The sequence below is a fragment of the Bufo bufo genome, chromosome 1, assembly GCF_905171765.1.
Source record: "Bufo bufo chromosome 1, aBufBuf1.1, whole genome shotgun sequence".
In the NCBI taxonomy this organism is placed as follows: domain Eukaryota; kingdom Metazoa; phylum Chordata; class Amphibia; order Anura; family Bufonidae; genus Bufo; species Bufo bufo.
This window is the reverse complement of record NC_053389.1, coordinates 351,209,689-351,231,705: the sequence shown is the minus strand read 5'-3', so window position 1 is coordinate 351,231,705 and position 22,017 is coordinate 351,209,689. Positions and strand designations below refer to the sequence as shown.

The 22,017-nt window shown below is 40.4% G+C and overlaps 2 protein-coding genes across 3 annotated transcripts in view; one reads left to right on the top strand and one right to left on the bottom strand.

The window, feature by feature from the left end:
• Nucleotides 1-22,017, top strand: part of DOCK2 (dedicator of cytokinesis 2) — a 1,232,183-nt gene that overhangs the window by 707,419 nt on the left and 502,747 nt on the right. The gene's annotated exons all lie outside the window — the stretch shown is intronic.
• Nucleotides 1-22,017, bottom strand: part of INSYN2B (inhibitory synaptic factor family member 2B) — a 75,630-nt gene that overhangs the window by 30,629 nt on the left and 22,984 nt on the right. The window contains exon 2 of the mRNA XM_040442845.1: nt 588-2,273. Coding sequence (XP_040298779.1) covers nt 588-1,897 — 1,310 coding nt within the window. The 5' untranslated portion in view covers nt 1,898-2,273. The remainder of the gene's footprint in view (nt 1-587; nt 2,274-22,017) is intronic.

Sequence of the window (22,017 nt, the reverse complement as noted above, 5' to 3'; positions counted from 1 at the left end):
TTACTTTGCATTGGAGTGGCTATTTTACACAAATTGGCATGAAGGGTGTTACATCTATACAAGAAACAAAGAAACATAGAATGTGTCGGCAGATAAGAACCATTTGGCCCATCTAGTCTGCCCAATATACTGAGTACTATGGATAGCCCCTGGCCCTATCTTATATGAAGGATGGCCTTATGCCTATCCCATGCATGCTTAAACCCCTTCACTGTATTTGCAGCTACCACTTCTGCAGGAAGGCTATTCCATGCATCCACTACTCTCTCAGTAAAGTAATACTTCCTGATATTACTTTTAAACCTTTGCCCCTCTAATTTAAAACTGTGTGCTCTTGTAGCAGTTTTTCTTCTTTTAAATATTCTCTCCTCTTTTACCATGCTGATTCCCTTTATGTATTTAAAAGTTTCTATCATATCCCCTCTGCCTCGTCTTTCTTCCAAGCTATACATGTTAATCTCTCTTTGGGGTTTTTGAATCCCTGTATCACACACCATCCTGTCAGCCTTTGCACCACCTCATCAGTTAACTTTTAAGTAATACAAATAAAATTATTCTTGTTTGTTAACTTAAAAATTGTACCGTACCCTTCACTGAATGCTCTGGCCTTTTCTAAGTCTTGGATTACATTTAACAGGATCTTAATCTTCTTTTGGTTTGACTGTAAGGATTCTTCTACAGTTTGTAGTTTACCTTGTAGAGAACAAAACTGGCTATGTGACTTGTGTCCTGGGTTTGTCAGTTTGCCTTCATTATTTGCTTCATGTGGTATACCAATCTTTGGCAGGCTAGAGATACTGTCTGTGCAACCAGTAGTATCTGTGGTGTTTTTCTGAGATCCAGTAATGTCAGTTTCTTTAGTTTGTAATCTGGGAAGATTTGTAACCGATTTCTGTTGGTGGCTGTGATTAGGTTGAAGCACAAACTCTTGGAGTTTCTCAGATTTGTCAGTCTGCTGGTGTTCAGAGTGAAAACAGTATGATAAATTGCTTTTAAAGGATGGGGTTAAAGTAAAAAACCTTTTACATTCAATGTTTTTTTTTTTTTGTAGCAACGCCTTTTGTTTCAATGGAAAGAATATTTCTACCTGTTTTGCATCAACACTAGTGATCCGTTTTACACGTACATGTGAAGGTTGCGAAATGTTTAAATTGCTTTTTACAGAACATTCCACCGGAATCTCAAAAGTCTTATACATTTGTAGGTCAGTATTTGACTTTTCTGTCACTTCTATTGAGTTCTTGATTGGGTTATCTGGTAAATGGATTGAAACAGCGTCCTGTTCAAGCACTTCAGCAAATTGAAGTTCTGGGCACTTACTTATAGGTCCATTACTTTGTGCTTTAGGTACAGTATGTAATAGTGGCGAAGATCTTCTGACCCTTTTTAATCCCTCCTCAAATTGGTCACTTAGTTTAAGATGAGATATGGGGGTACCTATGTCATCATCTGATAGTTCACCATTAACCTGGGCACAGCTAGACTCTGTGAACAGTATGCCTTTAGGCGTTGTTGTTTTTTTTGCCTTAAAATTTGGAAAATGTTTCCTGAGACTAGGAGATGTTTGTATAGCAATATTTTGAATTCCTTTCTGTGATTGAGAACAAGTGAGCAAACATATAGTTCTAGTGTGGGATTTTCCAGCCTTTCCATTGATTAGGGAGATATTATCACAATGCTTTTTACTTAATCCCACAAAGTCTTGTGCATGTTGAGTTGTGCTGTCCTCCTTAAATCTGACTTGCTGGGATTTGTTCTTATGGTGATTTGTTTGTTTTGTAGGATCTGAAGTATCAAAGCTTTTTCGTTTTAGGAGCACAGGACGAACTTTCATTGTTTGTTGTTCCATTGAGTTGCAGTGTACATTTGGTAGTGAACTCGCTTCTTTGTGACTCATAGCAGTAGGTTACTGAAGTTGGTAACTCTGTCCTGTCTTAATAACAGCCTTAAAATAGTTAGCCGAAGAGCCCATTGTAGATGTATTTTCTTTGGTATTTCCAGACCAATCCATTCAAAGTTTTTGATTTTCTCATATACCTTCCACTGATGTAATTTGTTTTAGCAGCATAAAAATGTATCAGCAGTTGACCTATTAGTTTAGGTAATAATAACTTTGGAGTCCAATACTGCTCTAATGCTACTTTGCTGAATGTTGACCATGGAGCACACAGCACAGATGATGTAATTTCATTTTTGACATGAACAAATCAGTCACAAATGAATATGTAGATGTTTGTTAAAGTTTGGCATTTCATTAGCCATAAGGAGATGTCCTGAAATACAAAATTATATTTGTTAGTTTAGATTTTGTCTATTAATTTTTGACACATTCAGTTTTTGTGGTAGGTTTTCTGAGCATTGGAGCTGTTTGTTTATATTTTTTACACTGCTAGGTGGAGGCTTCTGCCAAGCAGTGTTGCCAGTAATATTACTGGCACTGATGAGCGGGCTTTAGCGCTGCCCTAGTTGTTTTACAGGCTAGGACAGCACTAAAGCTTGTCCATTAGTAACTTTGACTTCACTGGGCTTACTGCTAAGTGGAAGCCTCCACCCAGCATTACCCATGGAGAGCCTGGTATGTCATCAGATTTCCAATGAAATGGGATTTGTCCAGCTTCAGAGCTGAACCCAGACAACCCCTGTAAGTTTCCATTTTAAATGGCCTCTAACCTTTCAACAAACTTTGCATAAATCCAGTTTAATATAAGATTGTATTATCTTCACCTAGCAGCTCAATCTTACACCTCTACCCTCTTAAGAACCTTCTATAAGAACCTTTTGTAATCTGATCCTTCAGTGACCAGTTTCTATCTTATGCTTCCCCATGTTAAGAAAAAGAGCCATGGGAGTAATATATTAAGACCGTCATTTTAGATGCCAGTCTTAATAAACCCATGGGCTGGATCCGCCAAGGTTATGTAGAGAGGTTGGCTTCTATATAACTTCGCACATCCACCACAGTGAGACCAGTTGCACCACTGGTCTAAATCTATGCCAGCTTCCTTGCTGGCTAAAATTTAGACCATTTTCGATTTTTAAAATCATTTTCGATGATTTGATACATATTAAAATTAATATAAAAGAGTCATATCTTACTTGTGTGACCAGAGAAGAGTCATATTTTCAAGCTCTGACTCATTTCAGGTTAATTTGCATATGTATCAAATTGTTTTTTTTACACAATAAAAGTACACAGAGCTATGGGGACTGGGTATTGCGGATGTGCTAGTGGTGATCTAGCAACCCATGTCCTCAGCTCTATACTCAAAATTCCGGTGACAGGTTCCCTTTAATGAATATAGTTAAAAAACACATATAAATAAGTCCTCCACTGGGAAAAGATAGAGTGAGAAATTATAAATACATTTAGATAAATATGCAAGCATAGCATGTACTTTTCTAATGTAATAGCTGTTCAGCACTGCAACTCTAACAAATCTGTTTCAATATCAGCACTAATACACCAAACCGACTCTATTGTGTTAGCTAGGTCGCAAAACTGTAAAGACTGTAAATCATGTGTGTGATTACTTACACACCAAGGTGACATAGAGAATGGTTATTTTTCGGGGGGGGGGGGGAATAAAATAAGCAAGCTGTGTTCTAGTCCATTAATATCTGTGAGTCGATCAACAAAATATTCACAAGCACTTTCAGTTTTTTTATTATATTTTCCAGGTAGTGGTTGTCTCCCAGGCCTATCTTTAATACAGGAACGCAGAGCTTGCTTCTATCCCATTCCACACCCCCATATTCACATTTATGGGGGATAATTGTTGCATATATCTTCCACTGTTTCCACTGTTTCTTTGGAATGAGAATCCAAAAATAAATACTGGGTTTCACGCAGATAGTAATACTTGCCAGTAGTACTTGCTTACTCTACCAGATACCTTGAGTGTGCTGTCCCTTTAATGTGCAGGCTCCACCCTCAATAAGAGGGCCTTGAATCCTATTGACTAACCCTGATTTACCCTAACTCACCTTATATAAGATACCACATCAGGTGCATGTATTTAAAAGCACCATCTGTAGTGGGAAGCTAAAAAAAAAAATCCAAATGGGGTGGGATTGGAAAACAAAACACAATTCCACCACAGTTTTATGTGTTTGCTTTTTCAAAACATCCCTATGTGCTACAATTGACCTGTTATCTTAACCCTCCAGATCAGTACGATTACAACGATGACACACTTGTATAGTGTTTCTTGCGTTTTAATAATTATATTAAAAAAATAAAAACTTTGTAAAAAGAATTATTCTTTTTCTTTCCATTATAACTTTTCTATATTTACATCTATGGAGCTGTATGAGGGCACATTTTTGTTTGTGGGGGCAATCTATACTTTTCAGTGACCATTTTGAAATGTATGTGACTTTTAGATCGCTTTTATAAAATTATTTTGCGGAGGTGAAGTGACAAAAAATGGTGAATTGGCCATTTTGAATTTAATTTCTGTTATGCCATTTGCCGTATCGGTTAAATGTTTTTATATTGTAAATGTTTAGTACGAGCGTTTTTGAATGCTGCAATAACTATGATGTTTTTATTTAAATTTTGGGGAATGGGGTGATTTGAACTTTTATATTTTTTTACATTTTCAAAACGTTTTCCTTTTTTTTAAGTCATCGTAGGTGAGTATAACCAATAATCATTAGATTGCAAATTATATTCTGTGATGGGTATTTATTCGTCACAGAACACAGCATTCACTATATTCTAATACAGTGCTGCCACCTGCAGGCATGTATTGGAATATACCAGTGATAGGTATCGAAGCCTCAAGCAGGCTCCGGTTTATCAATGTAATGTAACAGCTTCACTGATCTCAGCCGGGGGGGGGGGGGGGGGGAGGAGTATGTTATGGGCAATAGATGCATGGCATCTGATGGACTAAATGTCTACAATTGACCTTATGGTTGATCACAGACATTAGCCCATGGCCTCTGTCTGAAACAGCAGAAACCCCTCACTATCTTTAAAGTGACGATTTCTGCCGTATGGTGGTCATCAAGGAGCTAATAAATATTTAAAAACTAACAACTGTCCATATTCTGTGACTGACTAGGTGCTCAAAAATCAGGTTTTATTTTTTTTCCCCATTTCTGATGTGGAGAATTTTTCCCTGCTCTGCCTTGGTAGGCCAATAAGCCCTAATATTATGCATAATAATAAAAAATTATAAAAACAGTCCAAAGTAAGTGATCTCTTTTAAACTTATCATTTATTTCTTATGATTAAAAACATATAACTCATGTAATTGTGCAAAACAAAAATAAATTAGCAATCAGGAGGTTAATCACAGTTCATACATAAATCCTACTAAACAGAGTGCTAGCATGTTTCTGTAAAACCACTTAGTGCAATTTCTGCATTCAAAAATTACACTTAGTCCTTCTATCTCTATTTTTTTCATTGCTAGGACAGCGTATTACATGTCATTGATAGCCCTAAGCTAAAATTAATTTTGAATCAGTGACATTCACCCAGAAGATAGAATTTCATGACATCATGTAGTCTTCTAGCTCAGCAGTCTTCTAATGCTCCTTGCAATTCATTTTTGTATTATGGAAGGTGATTTTACCAGGGGGAACTGCATATCTGTAGTTTGGCCTTTCATATGGTAATTTCTTCTGCAATAAAATGTAATCGACTAAATAAGCACTTGTTATAGTCTTCACTGCTAATGTTATCCATTATGTACATCAAAAGTAACATCTCACTGTAACTACATGTATAGTTTATATATATCCTGTAGTGATCGATTATTAGCTGCTGTCAGGAAAATAAATTACAGATTTTATTATTTAACTGCTAAAATGACTAGACTAACAAACAGAAATCCTGACCAAGCTAATTCAGTGAAGTTGTTGATTCCCCTACACCTTCAGTAACAGTCATTCACTGAACAGCATACACATGCATGCCCTGCTTCCCCTGAAATTTCACACTGCTCACTACAAGCTACTGTATCACTTGCTGTGCAGTAAAATAAAGCAGCAAATAAAATTAGCTGGAATCCCACACTGAAACTGCTTCCGGAAGATGGGTTCTTTCACTGCAGAACAGAGAAGACTGTAGTTTGTACTGAGTAGTGTGAGATTTAACAGCTAAGAGGAAAGCATACCAAAAGGAGCTTGTCAATTAACCCCCTTCAGGACCCTGCCATTTTTCACCTTAAGGACCAGGCCATTTTTTGCAAATCTGACATGTGTCACTCTATGTGGTAATAACTTATACTTATCCAGGCCATTCTGAGATAGTTTTCTCGTCATGTATTGTACTTCATGACAGTGGTTAAATTTTTGTAAAAAAAATAAATATATATTTATAAAACAAAATTCAAAATTTACCAAACATTTTAAAAGGTTAGCAAATTTCCAAATTTCAATTTCTCTACTTTTATAGTAATACCTCCAAAAATAGTTGTTACTTTACATTTCTCATATGTCTACTTGAAGTTTGGATCATTTTGTAAATGCCATTTTCTTTTTTGTGGACGTTAGAAGGCTTAGAAGTTTAGAAGCAAATCTTGAAATATTTCAGAAAATTTCTAAAACCCACTTTTTCAGGACCAGTTCAGGTCTGAAGTCACTTTGTGAGGCTTACATAATAGAAACCACCCAAAAATGACCCAATTTTACAAGCTACACCCCTCAAGGTATTCAAAACTGATTTTACAAACTTTCTTAACTCTTTAGGTGTTCCACAAGAATTAATGGAAAATAGAGATAAAATTTCTAAATTTCACTTTTTTGGCAAACTCATATTTATTGCCCTGTTTCTGTAGTTTACAGAAACACCCCATATGTGATCGTAAACTGCTGTTCGGGCACACGGCAGGGCGCAGAAGGAAAGGAATGCAATATGGTTTTTGGAAGGCAGATTTTGCTGGACTGGTTTTTTGACACCATGTCCCATTTGAAGCCCCCCCCTGATGCACCCCTAGAGTAGAAACTCCAAAAAAGTGACCCCATTTTAGAAACTACACCCCTCAAGGTATTTAAAACTGATTTTACAAACTTTGTTAACCCTTTAGGTGTTCCACAAGAATTAATAGAAAATAAAGATGACATTTCAGAATTTCACTTTTTTGGGCAGATTTTCCATTTTAATCAATTTTTTCCAGTTACAAAGCAAAGGTTAACAGCCAAACAAAACTCAATATTTATGGCACTGTTTCTGTAGTTTACAGAAACACCCCATATGCTGTACGGGCACACGGTAGGGGCGCAGAAGGAAAGGAATGCCATACGGTTTTTGGAAGGCAGATTTTGCTGGACTGGGTTTTTGACACCATGTCCCATTTGAAGACCCCCTGATGCACCCCTAGAGTAGAAACTCCCAAAAAGTGACCCCATTTTGGAAACTAAGGGATAAGGTGGCAGTTTTGTTGGTACTATTTTAGGGTAAAATAGATTTTTGGTTGCTCCATATTACACTTTTTGTGAGGCAAGGTAACAAGAAATAGCAGTTTTGGCACAGTTTTAATTTTTTGTTATTTACAACATTCATCTGACAGGTTAGATCATGTGGTATTTTTATAGAGCAGGTTGTCACGGACACGACAATACCAAATATGACTACTTTTTTGGGTTGTTTGTTTCAGTTTTACATAACAAAGCATTTTTGAAAAAAAAGAATTTTTAGTGTCTCCACATTCTGAAAGCCGTAGTTAAATTTATTTTGGCAACTGTCTTGTGTAGGGGCTCATTTTTTTGGGGATGAGATGTCGGTATCCCAGTCCTACTCTGATCTCTTTAACACGTTCAGGACCTTGGACGAGAATGCTCATTCTAACTTGCAGGTACTTAACGCACTAGGATGAGCATTCTCGCTGCATAACGCGCTGCCCCACAACTGCTACTAATACTGACAGCCGGGCCCCTGCTGTATCTGCCAGCATCGGTGAAAACACTGATGCCGGCGGATTAACCCCCTGTATGCCGCGGTCCAGAAGCTTGTACATCCCCATCGGGTCCCCGTGCTGCGGCGACGGGGAACCGAGGGTTGCTATGGCAGCCCTGATGCCTTGAACAGGCATCGGGACTGCCAGCTACGGAAGCCCAGGAGATCCAGCCCCAGGGCTGGGTCTCCTAGGCAACTGTTAGCGTCTTACAGTGTAAGACACTGACAGTTCAATACAGCACAATACAGATGTATTGTGCTGTATTAAAACAGGGATCGGACCTTGTCCCATAGTGGGACAAAAAATAAAGTGAAAAAATAAGTAAAAAAAAGAAAGTTTTAGAAAAAAAATAAACGTAAAAAAAACAAAACGCCCTTTTCCCAAAATATTAGGTATTGACGCGTCTGTATCGACCGACTCTATAAACATATCACATGACCTAACCCCTCAGATGAACACCGTAAAAAAATATTAAAACTGTGCTAAATAAACAATTTTTTTGTCAGCTTACATCACTAAAAGTACAACACCAAGCGATCAAAAAGGTGTGTGCCTGCCAAAATAGTACCAATCTAACCGTCACCTCATCCCGCAAAAAATGAGCCCCTGCCTAAGACAATCGCCTGAAAAATAAAAAAAAACTATGGCTCAGAATATGGAGACCCTAAAACATAGTTTTTTTGTTTTAAAAATGCTGTTATTGTGTAAAACTTCAGTAAATAAAAAAAGTATACATATTAGGTATTGCCACGTCCATAACGACCTTACATCACAAAAAGTGTAATAGCAATCTATCAAATAGTCATAAGTACCCCAAAATAGTGCCAATCAAACCGTCATCTCATCCCGCAAAAATCATACCCTACCTCAGATAATCGCCCAAAAACTGAAAAAACTATGGCATTCAGGCTATGGAGACACTAAAACATGATTTTTTGGGTTTCAAAAATGAAATCATTGTGTAAAACTTACATAGATAAAAAAAGTAGACATATTAGGTATCGCCGCGTCCGTAAGAACCTGATATATAAAAATATCACATGACTTAACCCCTCAGATGAACACCATAAAAAATGGTGTAAAAAAAAGCTATTTTTTGGTCACCTTACATCACAAAAAGTGTAATAGCAAGCGATCAAAAAGTACGCACCCCAAAATAGTGCCATATATATTGACTGAAATTTACCACTATCATGAAATACAATGTGTCAGGAGAAAACAATCTCAGAATGGCTTGGAAAAATAAGTGTTCAAAAGTTATTACCACATAAAGTGACACATGTCAGATTTGCAATAAATGGCCTGGGCAGGTGGGCGAAAACTGGCCCGGGGTAGAAGGGGTTAAACATATTTATTCAAAAGCAACAAATCCAATCAGCACTGCATTCATTTCTATGGGAATTTTTTTTTTTTCTCATTCAAATGTTTATTAAAACAGTATAGCAGGTACAAAACTATACAATGTAGGGTATCAAACAGAAACATTGTCCAATGTATACATGCTTGCAGTATCAAAATACTGGTGATCCTTGAATACAGTGTTATGTCAATGACCTGCCAGCCAGGTCTCATGAATAGGAGTGAGGAGAACTTCAGACCAAAAAGGACAGTAAAAGAAAAGAAACAAAGAAATAAACTATGAAAAAATCAGTAGCTCCCAGTCTCGTCAATGCTGAGTCTAGAGGTAAGACAAAGAGAGGATGAGTCTAGAGAAGCGAACTTCTCAGGGTAAGTACCGCTTTAGCTCCATAGATAACATAACAAGATGTCGTGTGCCTCCGCCCCCATCATAATAGAGGTTTGTTCCCGAGAAAAGGTCAGACACCCACAGCTCCCCATTCAAAGGTCCATCACTATGGGGGGGAATGAGGGTCCCAGATTTTAAGTGTAGGAAAGATACCCTGGGTGGCCAGGAAATCTCTCCAAGGCCTCCAGGTAGTAGTATAGGTTTCAGAGGAGGAATTGAAGTCCGTTGTCAGTTCTTCCATCCTTTTCAGATGGAAGATTTCCTGAAACCACTCCAAAATTGAGGGAGGTCGGGCACTCTTCCATAGGTGAGGAATTACCGCTTTGGCCGCCAGAACCAGGAATCTGACTAGGTCCCTAGTTTGGTAACCTATAGCACCAGGGAGCATACATAGCAATAAGGAGGAAGGGTCATTTTCGATCACTATGCCTGTGATTTTCTGAATGAGGAATATCACTTTACACCAAAAAGGCTGGAGAACAGAACACTACCACCAGATAAGGGACATGGTCCCCTCCTCCAGTCCACAATGCCATCTAAGACCATGAGGAAAAAGCAATGCAGAAGGGCCGGGACCCTATACCATCTCGTTAGGACTTTGTAATTGATTTCTTGGGATCTACATGAGATGGATACTTTATGACAGAGAGTGAAGGCTTTATGCCATGCTGTTGTTGGGAAAGATCGATTAAGTTCTATTTCCCAGCCCAATGTAAAAGAGGGGGGTTGCAACCCCCAAGAGTCTAAGACCAGACAGAGATCACCCTCAGAGGAGGGATCTTAGAGACACAAAGTTCCTTGAAGGGTGTCAAAGGTCTGTGGAGAGCAAGGGAAGTCTTGTTTGATATATAGAAAGTGTCACCGCCAGTTCTGTGAGAAGGTCTGTTAGACGTTCTTCTCTACCTCTTGCATGAGGTTCTTTGTTTTGGTTTCACTTTGTCATCTTCTTTCCTTCTCCCAGCTGTCACCTATTTACACTAATTGTCTCCCTTTATATTCCCTCCCATATTGCCTCACTTTGCGGTTTATACTTCTTCCTGGATGAGTTGTTCACTGCTGGAGGCTGCTACTGCTGATTCCTCAGATAAGTCCTTTTCCTTTATTTGTGTTTCCTTGCTGGCTTGATTCTAGGTGACCCTGACTCCGTCCGTATTAAGTGCAGGGAGCCGGGGGTCGTGTCCCCTCACTATTATAGGGTTTTCAGGTGTCACACAGTATAAGGTACATGGGCATGCAATCGTCTACCATAAAGACCTTTGCATGGGCATAGCAGTCAGGGAGAGCTCTAGGGGTTTTATAGGGCTCACCCATATGCTCCTTAGTTTGTGATCAAGCCAGTCGGATGTTTATTTATAAGTTCCAGCTTTCTGCAACACCATCCGTGACAGAAAGTCTTCAGTTGATGGTATTCAAAAGACATTCTGGGAGATTGCTGAGATTCTGGAACCAGGCTCTCATACATCAGCAAAGAGGCTCCGCCCAGCGTCTCCCAAATGGAAGCTGGTTCGCTCCTACTAAATCTAAGGAAGGACGGGGAGGACAGGGCCGGAATTAAATCAAAATTACCTAGGACGGTACATTCCTCGTAAACAGTGGGGAGGAGGGCAGATAAAGCTTGCATATTTGTGCCAAGTGTTTGGCGACAAATGGAAGAGTGTCTGCACGAGATGGTTTCCAAGCTGAGGTGCGGATCCATGGGACAGCCATCAGCAGGGTAGGAGAAAGGGAGAGTTCCAATTCTACCCCAAGCTTATTCCCCGCATGGTGAAACCAATCGAGCACCCTAGCCATTTCGGAAGCTATAAAATAAAAGAAGGGATTCATTGAGTCGCCAGGAGAAAGCCTTTTTGGGCCAAGGGGCACCTGGATGGAGCAGAAAACAGGGGCATGGTCAGAGTGTAATATGGAACCAATGGAAGACGTTTGGACTAATGGAAAGAGGTTATATTGCAAGAAAATAGTCAATGCGGCTGTAGCTATTATGAGGTTGTGAAAAGAAGGTGTAGTCTCTGTCATCAGGGTGTTGCAATGGCCATATATCTAAAAGCTGCGAGTTATGGAGTTGTTTGCGAAGTGTGTTAATGTGACTGCAGGCTATTGAGGTGCGACCTGTGGACGAGTCAAGAGAAGGGTGAATGCCGGGGGTGGAGCCTGCGCTGGAGGAAGATTGCTGTGTGAAGCGCTGTTCCTCTGTTAGCTATACCCTCACAACCTGATCTATTTAGCCTATTGGACTCACTAAGATTGGTGGCCCCCAAGTCCACTGACCCTCCTGGTCTCACTAGAACCCCCATCCAGACCAGGGAGATGGAGAACTTTATTAAAAAGGCGGCCTCTGCATATGTAGCCCGTGAAACCAAGATGGCACCCGGAACGCCGCGAGTCTTGGGACATAAACCACATGCTGCTGATGGTGCTGAACAATGTAGGGAGGTATTCCCGGGGTCCGATAGTCTTCCGATCTTGCGGAATTTCCTAAGGGAGACTTTAGCAGATGCACTGGGGCCTCTCAGCTCAGACCTCACGGCTATTAAAGAGGATGTGCGCCACATTGAAAGGAGACCCACTTAAACTCTCTGTATACAGCGCTGGAGGATCAAAAAAATCGGGGTAGGTGCAATAATCTGCGCTTTAGAGGCATACCAGAGTCTGTTGCCCCTAGCGACATACCTGAAACGGTGGTTTCGATTTGCCTATCCTTACTGGGGCCAGACTCTGCACATGAGGTCTTGACAGAAAGTGCATACAAAGCACTCCGACCGAAGCCTCAGCCTGCTGAGCACCCTCGAGATGTAATTTGCACATTCTTACACTCTCCTGTTAAAGAGGCAATCCTTACCTGTGCCAGAAATACTACATCTTTGATGTGGGAAGACCATGCTGTCACTATTTTCCAGGCCTTTGCCCAGTCTACTTTGAAAAAACGTAGAGCCTTGAAACCGCTCAGTGACTGGCTTCATTCCCATAAGATCTTATAGGACAATCCTTTACCTTTGGATTGTCCTTCCTCCATGATGGCCGGCGCCTATCTATATCATCTTACAATGACTGGATAAGGTGTATGACCACCTCAAGTTATCTCCGCTGCCGATTGAAAACTGGGAATTTGATCAGGATCTAGCCACACTACCTGACCTACCTACAGTTACCCCTTGGGAAATACCTTGCACTCCAAAACCTCAGAGGCCCAAGAGAGGAACTTTGACTTCAACTCTGAGGAGACTACCGCTTGCTGACAAGTGAGGATGAAAACTACCATCTAATCTCTGGGTCAACAGGAGGTCTAGCTCTGTGACGGTAACAGCCACCTTATATACAGTAAGTGCCCACCATTCTTGTTTGAGTTTGAGTTTACTTTACTTTACAGCCCTGCTGGCCGTTGTCCATGGCCGGCCAGGTTCATTGGACCCTTCTCCTCCAAGTTTGCTTTTTATTTATTTTGTCTTTTGTTGTTTAACATTAAATGGAGGTCACTGAGATCTCTCCATATTGTCCTTGAAGATGGAGACTACTAGAGTCGTAGTGTGGTCCATTGCCCATTGCTTAACTGAGGGTGCTATTTAACATTATCTACCTTACCCCTACCATTCTACTTGAGCCTTAGTGCTCTGCTAACGCGATGATAATCTCTTTCTGTACATGTTATTTTTTTTTTGTTTATTTTTTGTGTTCACCTTTTTTTTCAATTTGACATGTACTGCTATTTCCATTTGATTTTTGATTATGAGTGGATGGGCTCACCTGGGAATTCCGCTGTTCCTCCTCGGGAGGCTAGTAGTGATGATCGAGCACCAAAGTATTTGGGTGTTGGGCCCGAACACATTGCTATATTCGTGTGCTCGACAGAGGAGAGGGTGCCTGGTCCATTGGAAAAGGTCAGAAAGTGACAGAAACACCACCGAAATGGATCGGGAACAGCATGGGGACGATGTCTGGATGCATCTTGGACTCCCAGGTCGCTGCTGGGAACCATGCTGTCCGAGTTGTACTCCACTTTTACAGACTAACAAAAATATGCACAAAACCCCCCAAAAAAATCTATTTTACATTATTTATTGTACATTCAATTGTATATAAAGTGCAAGTGCTGCAAAAAATTACAAGAGGCACTTCGAAACAGCCTGTATATCACATAAAGGAAGGGCCTCATTCACATTGTGGTACAATAGTTGAGGTAGTGGGACTCCTACACTCATAAAGCCTATGCACTAAGTGAAAGGGCTGCCAAAAATTACAAGGAACTGGCACTCCAAAACACCCTTTGTTACACATAAAGGCATCATACACATCCTAGAAAAATTATGATTAATGGCCTGCTGGTGACCATTAATCTACAACATTAGGGGCGAGGGCCTGCTGCCGCATTGGTGACTCTAGATAACCTCTGGGCGATTGCACGTCCCCGTGATGGCCACGATCCATTTGGATGTCTGCCCTATCAACTTTCAATGTTCTTTTCTGTGCCTACCATGTTGATCACGGGTATTCAGGGTTTGATGCTGGAGAGGGAGCCTGAGAAAGGGCTACCACATCCAAGGGAGGTCAATGGCTGAAATAACAATACAGCACTCTATAGCGGCCCTGTTATTGGAATGAGTACACTTTCCGTTAACTAGGATCTATTGGAGGGCAAGTCTGGTGCCAGCAGCCAACTTGCTCCCGACCTCCAAAACATTCACCCAGTGTGCCATCATGGTGAGGATTGTGTTGACCAGACTATTGGCTACTGATACTGGACTTGTAGGTGAGGGCCTGCTGCCACTTTGTTGACTCTAGATAACTTCTAGGCGATCGCACGTACCAGTGACGGCGACGATCTATTAGGATGTATGCCCTATCAACTTTGGTGCAATTTTTCAACAAGAACCTTCTGGTATAGCACCGTTTTGCTTGTCCTCTCCACCAAAGAGATGAGAGATGAGAAGTTCTCTTTGTAGGGGGGGGGGGGGAAGAAGGGTAAATAACCAGTAATACGTGTTGTCTAAAATGTGTATAACGCACAGGTCCTGGGAAAGGCAGCCTAACATGAAGTCAGCCATGTGTGCCAGAGTACCAACAGTATAAAAAGAAAGAGATTAAGGGTTAGTTGGATGTTGTGGAAGTAAATCCAGAGGATCAGAGCAAACTAGAGGCGCCAATGGATAAGGAGCTGCTATAAGGGATAGTATGCAGTATAGTGAAAGGGTGAGTAGGCTGCTAGTGAGTTGACACCATGCGGATTTCAATCAGCATGTACTGTGGATAAAAAAGGAGACAAGAACAAGATGGTTGGATCCAGCAGGCTTAGTAGATTAACCCGCTGAGTACAACCTGTTCCAACCCACTGTGAAGCACCAAATCACTGGTACTAATATAAGACAATGGTAGTGGGACCCTTATTGAGAAATGCCCTCAACAAAAATCAATGAATATAGATAAATAGATAAATACAAAATAATATAAATGTGAGTATATCAGAAGGTGAGTTGACCCTGGAAAAGATTGTAGGTGAGGGCCTGCAGATGAGCTGACCGTGTAAAACATATGCGAGGGCCTGCAGGTGAGCTGACCCTTTAAAACATTATATGCGAGGGCCTGCAGTTGAGCTGACCCTGTAAAACATTATTTGCGAGGGCCTGCAGGTGAGCTGACCCTGTAAAACATTATATGTGAGGGCCTGCAGTTGAGCTGACCCTGTAAAACATTACATGCGAGGGTCTGCAGGTGAGCTGACCCTGTAAAAAATGATATGCTAGTGCCTACAGGTGAGCTTACGCTGTAAAACATTATATGCGAGTGCCTGCAGGTGAGTTGACGCTCTAAAACATTATATGTGAGTGCATTCTGTACAGCTGATGCTCTAAAACATTATTGTCAAGTGCATGTTGTTCAGCTGATGCTCTAAAACATTATTTGCGAGTGCCTTCAGGTGAGCTGACACTCTAAAACATTATATGCGAGTGTATGCAGTTCAAATGACGCTCTAAAACATTATATGCGAGTGCATGCTGTACAGCTAATACTCTAAAATATTTATATGCGAGTGCATGCTGTTCAGCTGACTCAATAAAACATTTTTAGTTGAGGGCCTGCAGTTGAGCTGACCCTATAAAAAAAATTTGAGTGGAGGGAATATATACAATCTGGAGGAGGAGGAGGTGTGGCAAGCGCAACACTATGAAGTGCCTTTTGCGCTGTGGCATTAGAAGAATTTTGATATCTCTGACTTTTAGTCTAACCAGACTGTCTTTTACTCTGTAATTCCTCTAGTGCCGTTCTATGGAAACAGTACGTTTAAAGAGCACACCAAATGCTTCAAATAACTTCTTTATTAACTTCAACTTTTCTTCATATATAACTTTGCCCCCTCCGCAGCAGATAGTCCATGTACAAAACACGTGTTGAAAAGATATCACAAAATGGCGGTATGCATAAGATGTTGGTTCAACTGTTCAATCTTCTCATTCAACATAAAATGGTGGATATATTTTTCTCTTCAGTATCTGTACTCTCACTTTAAGTTATTTAAGCACTTTATGATCTCTCTGAGAGGTATATCTGAGGTCTAATAGTTCTACTTGCAGTATGCAGTGACTATTTGCAGATTGGTTGAGTATGATCTGGTATGGTTGTATGCAATTTGGATTGCAATATGGAATCGGAATGCTTGCAATTGTATGCTTGCAATTTGTAGCTTGCAATTTGTATTTGCAATTGTATGGTTGCAATTAAATTTGCAATTGTTGGAACTGTAATTAAACACATATATATCTAGTTCAGTATACAGTTCTAAACACAATACTAACAATATGAACATTATATAACTTTTAACTACCTATTTTGGCCTCTTGTTCCCATAATACTCAGCTCTCAGTGGAGTGAATGTCTTTTCAGCTCCTGTCTCTGGTGAATAATGATTCTAGCAGCAGGAGCTGGGGGAATTCCCAGACAGGCTGTGTGTGAGGCTGGCTGTGATTGGTGAAAACTCTAGCTGTGTGAGAAGCTGGCTGTGATTGGTCTAGACTTCTGCACAGCAACAACAGATTAACACTATGCATTCTGTTGTTTCTGCTGTGTCATTGAGCTTACCTTACATTACAAAATTAATCTTAAAGGCATAATATCTTTTTCTGCTTCTGTGAACACAAAATATAACAGTTATATGACATCCAAAACATGATGTCACAGTAAATAATTCAGCTTTTGTCTTTAACGCATGAACATAGGAATTGTATTAAGGTTATTAGCAAGTTTAGCTATATACACATATAAGATATACTAGCAACCTAGGATAGGTCCTAGATGGCCAGCTACACTCCCACCAGAATTACCTATAATTCTATGTTCTTAGTGGTAGGACTTGAACATGAATTTAAGGAATTTTCCATCAGGTTCTCAACTTCCAAGTGTCTTTTATCACTCTCAAGTAGAACAACTAACTTCTGTATAGAACGTTCCAACTTGTGTGGAGTAGTGAGACATTTTTCTTTTTTGTCAAGTTTTGAGTCTCCTATTTGTAACAACACTCTTCTTACTAGTTTGTTTTCATCCTTTTGAACTTCTAGAACTTTGGCCAATTTCCATTGACTTCTAGGTAAATCTTCTTCTTTCACTAACACTATGTCACCAACTTGGACATTTCTTCTGGGTGTTTGTCATTTACTTCTTAGCATAAGATTGGCTAAGTACTCTTTCCTCCATCTATTCCAAAACTGTTTCGATAGATATTGAACTCTTCGCCATCTCCTTTTAGCATATAAATCCTCTTTGGTGAACTTGCCAGGCGGTGGCTGTATGTAATCGGACTTAAGGTAAAGTAGATGGTTGGGAGTTAAAGGGTCTAAACTTGTTGGATCGTTGATGTTATCAACTGTAACTGGACGACTGTTAACAATAGACATTACTTCATAGAATAGAGTCTTCCTAAGTGAAGCATCATCTATTCTTTCGGCGTTCTTTTTCAACACTGAACTTAACACATTTCTCACAGTTCTGATTTGTCTTTCCCAAACTCCTTCTGTATGGCTTGCATGTGGAGCATTCATATTAAAATCACACTGTTTCTCTAACACAGACTCTGTTACTTTTTCTTTATCAATCTCTTTTAGAGCTTTCTTCAATTCATTCTTTGCTCTGACAAAATTAGATCCTTGGTCAGATCTAAGCTCTCTGACAGTACCTCTAATGGCTATGAAACATCCCAAGGCATTGATGAATGCGCCAGTTGACATACAGTGGGATGCGAAAGTTTGGGCAACCTTGTTAATCGTCATAATTTTCCTGTATAAATCGTTGGTTGTTACGATAGAAAATGTCAGTTAAATATATCATATAGGAGACACAAACAGTGATATTTGAGAAGTGAAATGAAGTTTATTGGATTTACAGAAAGTGTGCTATAATTGTTTAAACAAAATTAGGCAGGTATAGAAAAACCAAAAAAGGGGCTCAGTCAGCACATACCAAACCGCAGAAGCACATTACTAAGGCAGGGAACAACATTGAAAGACAGAAACATGCAATGCGACAATTAACTGCAATATAGAGTACAAAATTGCATAAAATAACAAGTGCTACACTATAAGTGCGAGATACTTGGCAAATCGTTTTGTACAAAATTATTTGAGCCCGTCTGCCGAGCGTCAAGGCGATCTCTGTTAGACGGGTTCCTACGCTAAATTCTACCTGTTAGGTGCCATGACAGCTACCATACACTTCAGGGAGTGAGGTTCCACATACCTACGATAATTTTACCTGTTAGGTGCCATGACGGCTACCAAACACATCAGGGAGTGTAGGTTACACAGCAGGCCCGCTCCACGACATCACCGGCGCCAAATGGCTACCAAGGACTGCAGTGAGAGTCCACAAACTATCCCACTCCTGGTGCCATGGCTTCAGTGAGTGAAGGGGAGCAGGCCTGACTATGTACTAACACTAATTAAAATCAGCCTATAGGGAAGACAGGGTGGTCAGGAGTGCATGACTGAGGAGGCAGCCACACCTCCAGTACAAACTGCAAAGAAAAACCAAAAAAGGGGCTCAGTCAGCACATACCAAACCGCAGAAGCACATTACTAAGGCAGGGAACAACATTGAAAGACAGAAACATGCAATGCGACAATTAACTGCAATATAGAGTACAAAATTGCATAAAATAACAAGTGCTACACTATAAGTGCGAGATACTTGGCAAATCGTTTTGTACAAAATTATTTGAGCCCGTCTGCCGAGCGTCAAGGCGATCTCTGTTAGACGGGTTCCTACGCTAAATTCTACCTGTTAGGTGCCATGACAGCTACCATACACTTCAGGGAGTGAGGTTCCACATACCTACGATAATTTTACCTGTTAGGTGCCATGACGGCTACCAAACACATCAGGGAGTGTAGGTTACACAGCAGGCCCACTCCACGACATCACCGGCGCCAAATGGCTACCAAGGACTGCAGTGAGAGTCCACAAACTATCCCACTCCTGGTGCCATGGCTTCAGTGAGTGAAGGGGAGCAGGCCTGACTATGTACTAACACTAATTAAAATCAGCCTATAGGGCAGACAGGGTGGTCAGGAGTGCATGACTGAGGAGGCAGCCACACCTCCAGTACAAACTGCAAAGAAAAACCAAAAAAGGGGCTCAGTCAGCACATACCAAACCGCAGAAGCACATTACTAAGGCAGGGAACAACATTGAAAGACAGAAACATGCAATGCGACAATTAACTGCAATATAGAGTACAAAATTGCATAAAATAACAAGTGCTACACTATAAGTGCGAGATACCTCGCACTTATAGTGTAGCACTTGTTATTTTATGCAATTTTGTACTCTATATTGCAGTTAATTGTCGCATTGCATGTTTCTGTCTTTCAAAATTAGGCAGGTGCATAAATTTGGGCACCACAAAAAAGAAATGAAATCAATATTTAGTAGATCCTCCTTTTGCAGAAATTACAGCCTCTAAACGCTTCCTGTAGGTTCCAATGAGAGTCTGGATTCTGGTTGAAGGTATTTTGGACCATTCCTCTTTACAAAACATCTTTAGTTCATTCATGCTTGATGGCTTCCGAGCATGGACAGCTCTCTTTAAGTCACACCACAGATTTTCAATTATATTCAGGTCTGGGGACTGAGATGGCCATTCCAGAACGTTGTACTTGTTTCTCTGCATAAATGCTTTAGTGGATTTTGAGCAGTGTTTAGGGTCGTTGTCTTGAAAGATCCAGCCCCGGCGCAGCTTCAGCTTTGTCACTGATTCCTGGACATTGGTCTCCAGAATCTGCTGATACTAAGTGGAATCCATGCGTCCCTCAACTTTGACAAGATTCCCAGTCCCTGCACTGGCCACACAGCCCCACATCATGATGGAACCACCACCATATTTTACTGTAGGTAGCAGGTGTTTTTCTTGGAATGCTGTGTTCTTTTTCCTCCATGCATAACGCCCCTTGTTATGGCCAAATAACTCAATTTTAGTTTCATCAGTCTATAGCACCTTATTCCAAAATAAAGCTGGCTTGTCCAAATGTGCTTTAGCCCACCTCAAGCGGCACTTTTTGTGCTGTGGGCGGAGAAAAGGCTTCCTCTGCATCACTCTCCACACTGCATCTCCTTGTGTAAAGTGCGCCGAATGGTTGAACGATGCACAGTGACTCCATTTGCAGCAAGATGATGTTGTAGGTCTTTGGTGATGGTCTGTGGGTTGACTCTGACTGTTCTCACCATTCGTCGCTTCTGTCTATCCGAGATTTTTCTTGGTCTGCCACTTCGAGCCTTAACTTGAACTGAGCCTGTGGTCTTCCATTTCCTCAATATGTTCCTAACTGTGGAAACAGACAGCTGAAATCTCTGGGACAGCTTTCTGTATCCTTCCCCTAAGCCATGATGGTGAACAATCTTTGTCTTCAGGTCATTTGAGAGTTGTTTTGAGACCCCCATGTTGCTACTCTTCAGAGAAAATTAAAAGAAGGAAACTTACAATTGACCCCCTTAAATACTCTTTCTCATAATTGGATTCACCTGTGTATGTAGGTCAGGGGTCACTGAGCTTACCGAGCAAATTTGAGTTCCAATAATTAGTTCTAAAGGTTTTGGAATCAATAAAATGACAACAGTGCCCAAATTTATGCACCTGCCTGATTTTGTTTAAACAATTATAGCACACTTTCTGTAAATCCAATAAACTTAATTTCACTTCTCAAATATCACTGTGTGTGTCTCCTATATGATATATTTAACTGACATTTTTTATCGTAACAGCCAACGATTTATACAGGAAAATCATGACGATTAACAAGGTTGCCCAAACTTTCGCATCCCACTGTATCTTCTAACATTTCCAGGTGAATTGCTCTGGAGCTCAGACATGTAAATATCAGTACATATCTCTTGCACCCCTTGTGGTTCTGTTTGGTGATGGTGATGGGTTTACACGATCTGCCGGTAAATCTGCCATTCTTTGTTCTTCTGTAGTTCTACGTGCCTTTCTGCAGACTACACATTGACTTATATACTTTGCTATAACTTTGCTTCCTTTCACAATCCAGTAACCTAACCACCTTCTCTCAAACAGCTTTGGGTAAAGCTTCTTTCTTGATGCAAGGATATGTTGTGGTAGTGATCAATAATCAATCTTGTGAAGGTCGAATTTTTAGGTAGAATTGCTGGATGCTTCACTCTGCTAGGTAACAATGCATTTTCCAGTCTCCCTCCCACCTTCAGTATAACATCCTGCAGAACAAGATTAAGTGTCTACAATCGGTGGTTGTTTGGAAGCTTTTTAGGTTCTTGACCAAGTCTTTTCAACTCTTCACTGTAGAATCTCTGTTGAATGAGTCTTATGACTGTTTCTTCAGCATTCAGTCATTCTTCTACATTCAATGATTCCTTGTTTCTGATTCCCTTTGCCAAAAGTTGAATTTGAGCTACTACATTTATGACTGTACTCCATTTTGGCTAGTCTTTCAAGTATGTCAACTTGACTAGAGTTGAGCGGACACCTGGATGTTCGGGTTCGACGGGTTCAGCCGAACTTCACATAAAAGTTCGAGTTCGGGACCCGAACTTGACCTGAACTTGACCCCGAACCCGAACCTACTACTAATACTAGGTATAGCAGTGGTACTTCACACCCAAAAATTTGTGAATTTCACCAGAAAATATAACTGACAATTTTATTTTATTTTTTACCGGTCTACTAGGTAAAGCAGTGGTACATCACACCCAAAAATTGTTGAATTTCAACAGAAAATGTAACTGAGAATTTTTATTTTATTTTTTACCGGTCTACTAGGTATAGCAGTGGTACATCACACCCAAAAATTGTTGAATTTCAACCGAAAATGTAACTGACATTTTTTTTTCTTTTACCGGTCTAATAGG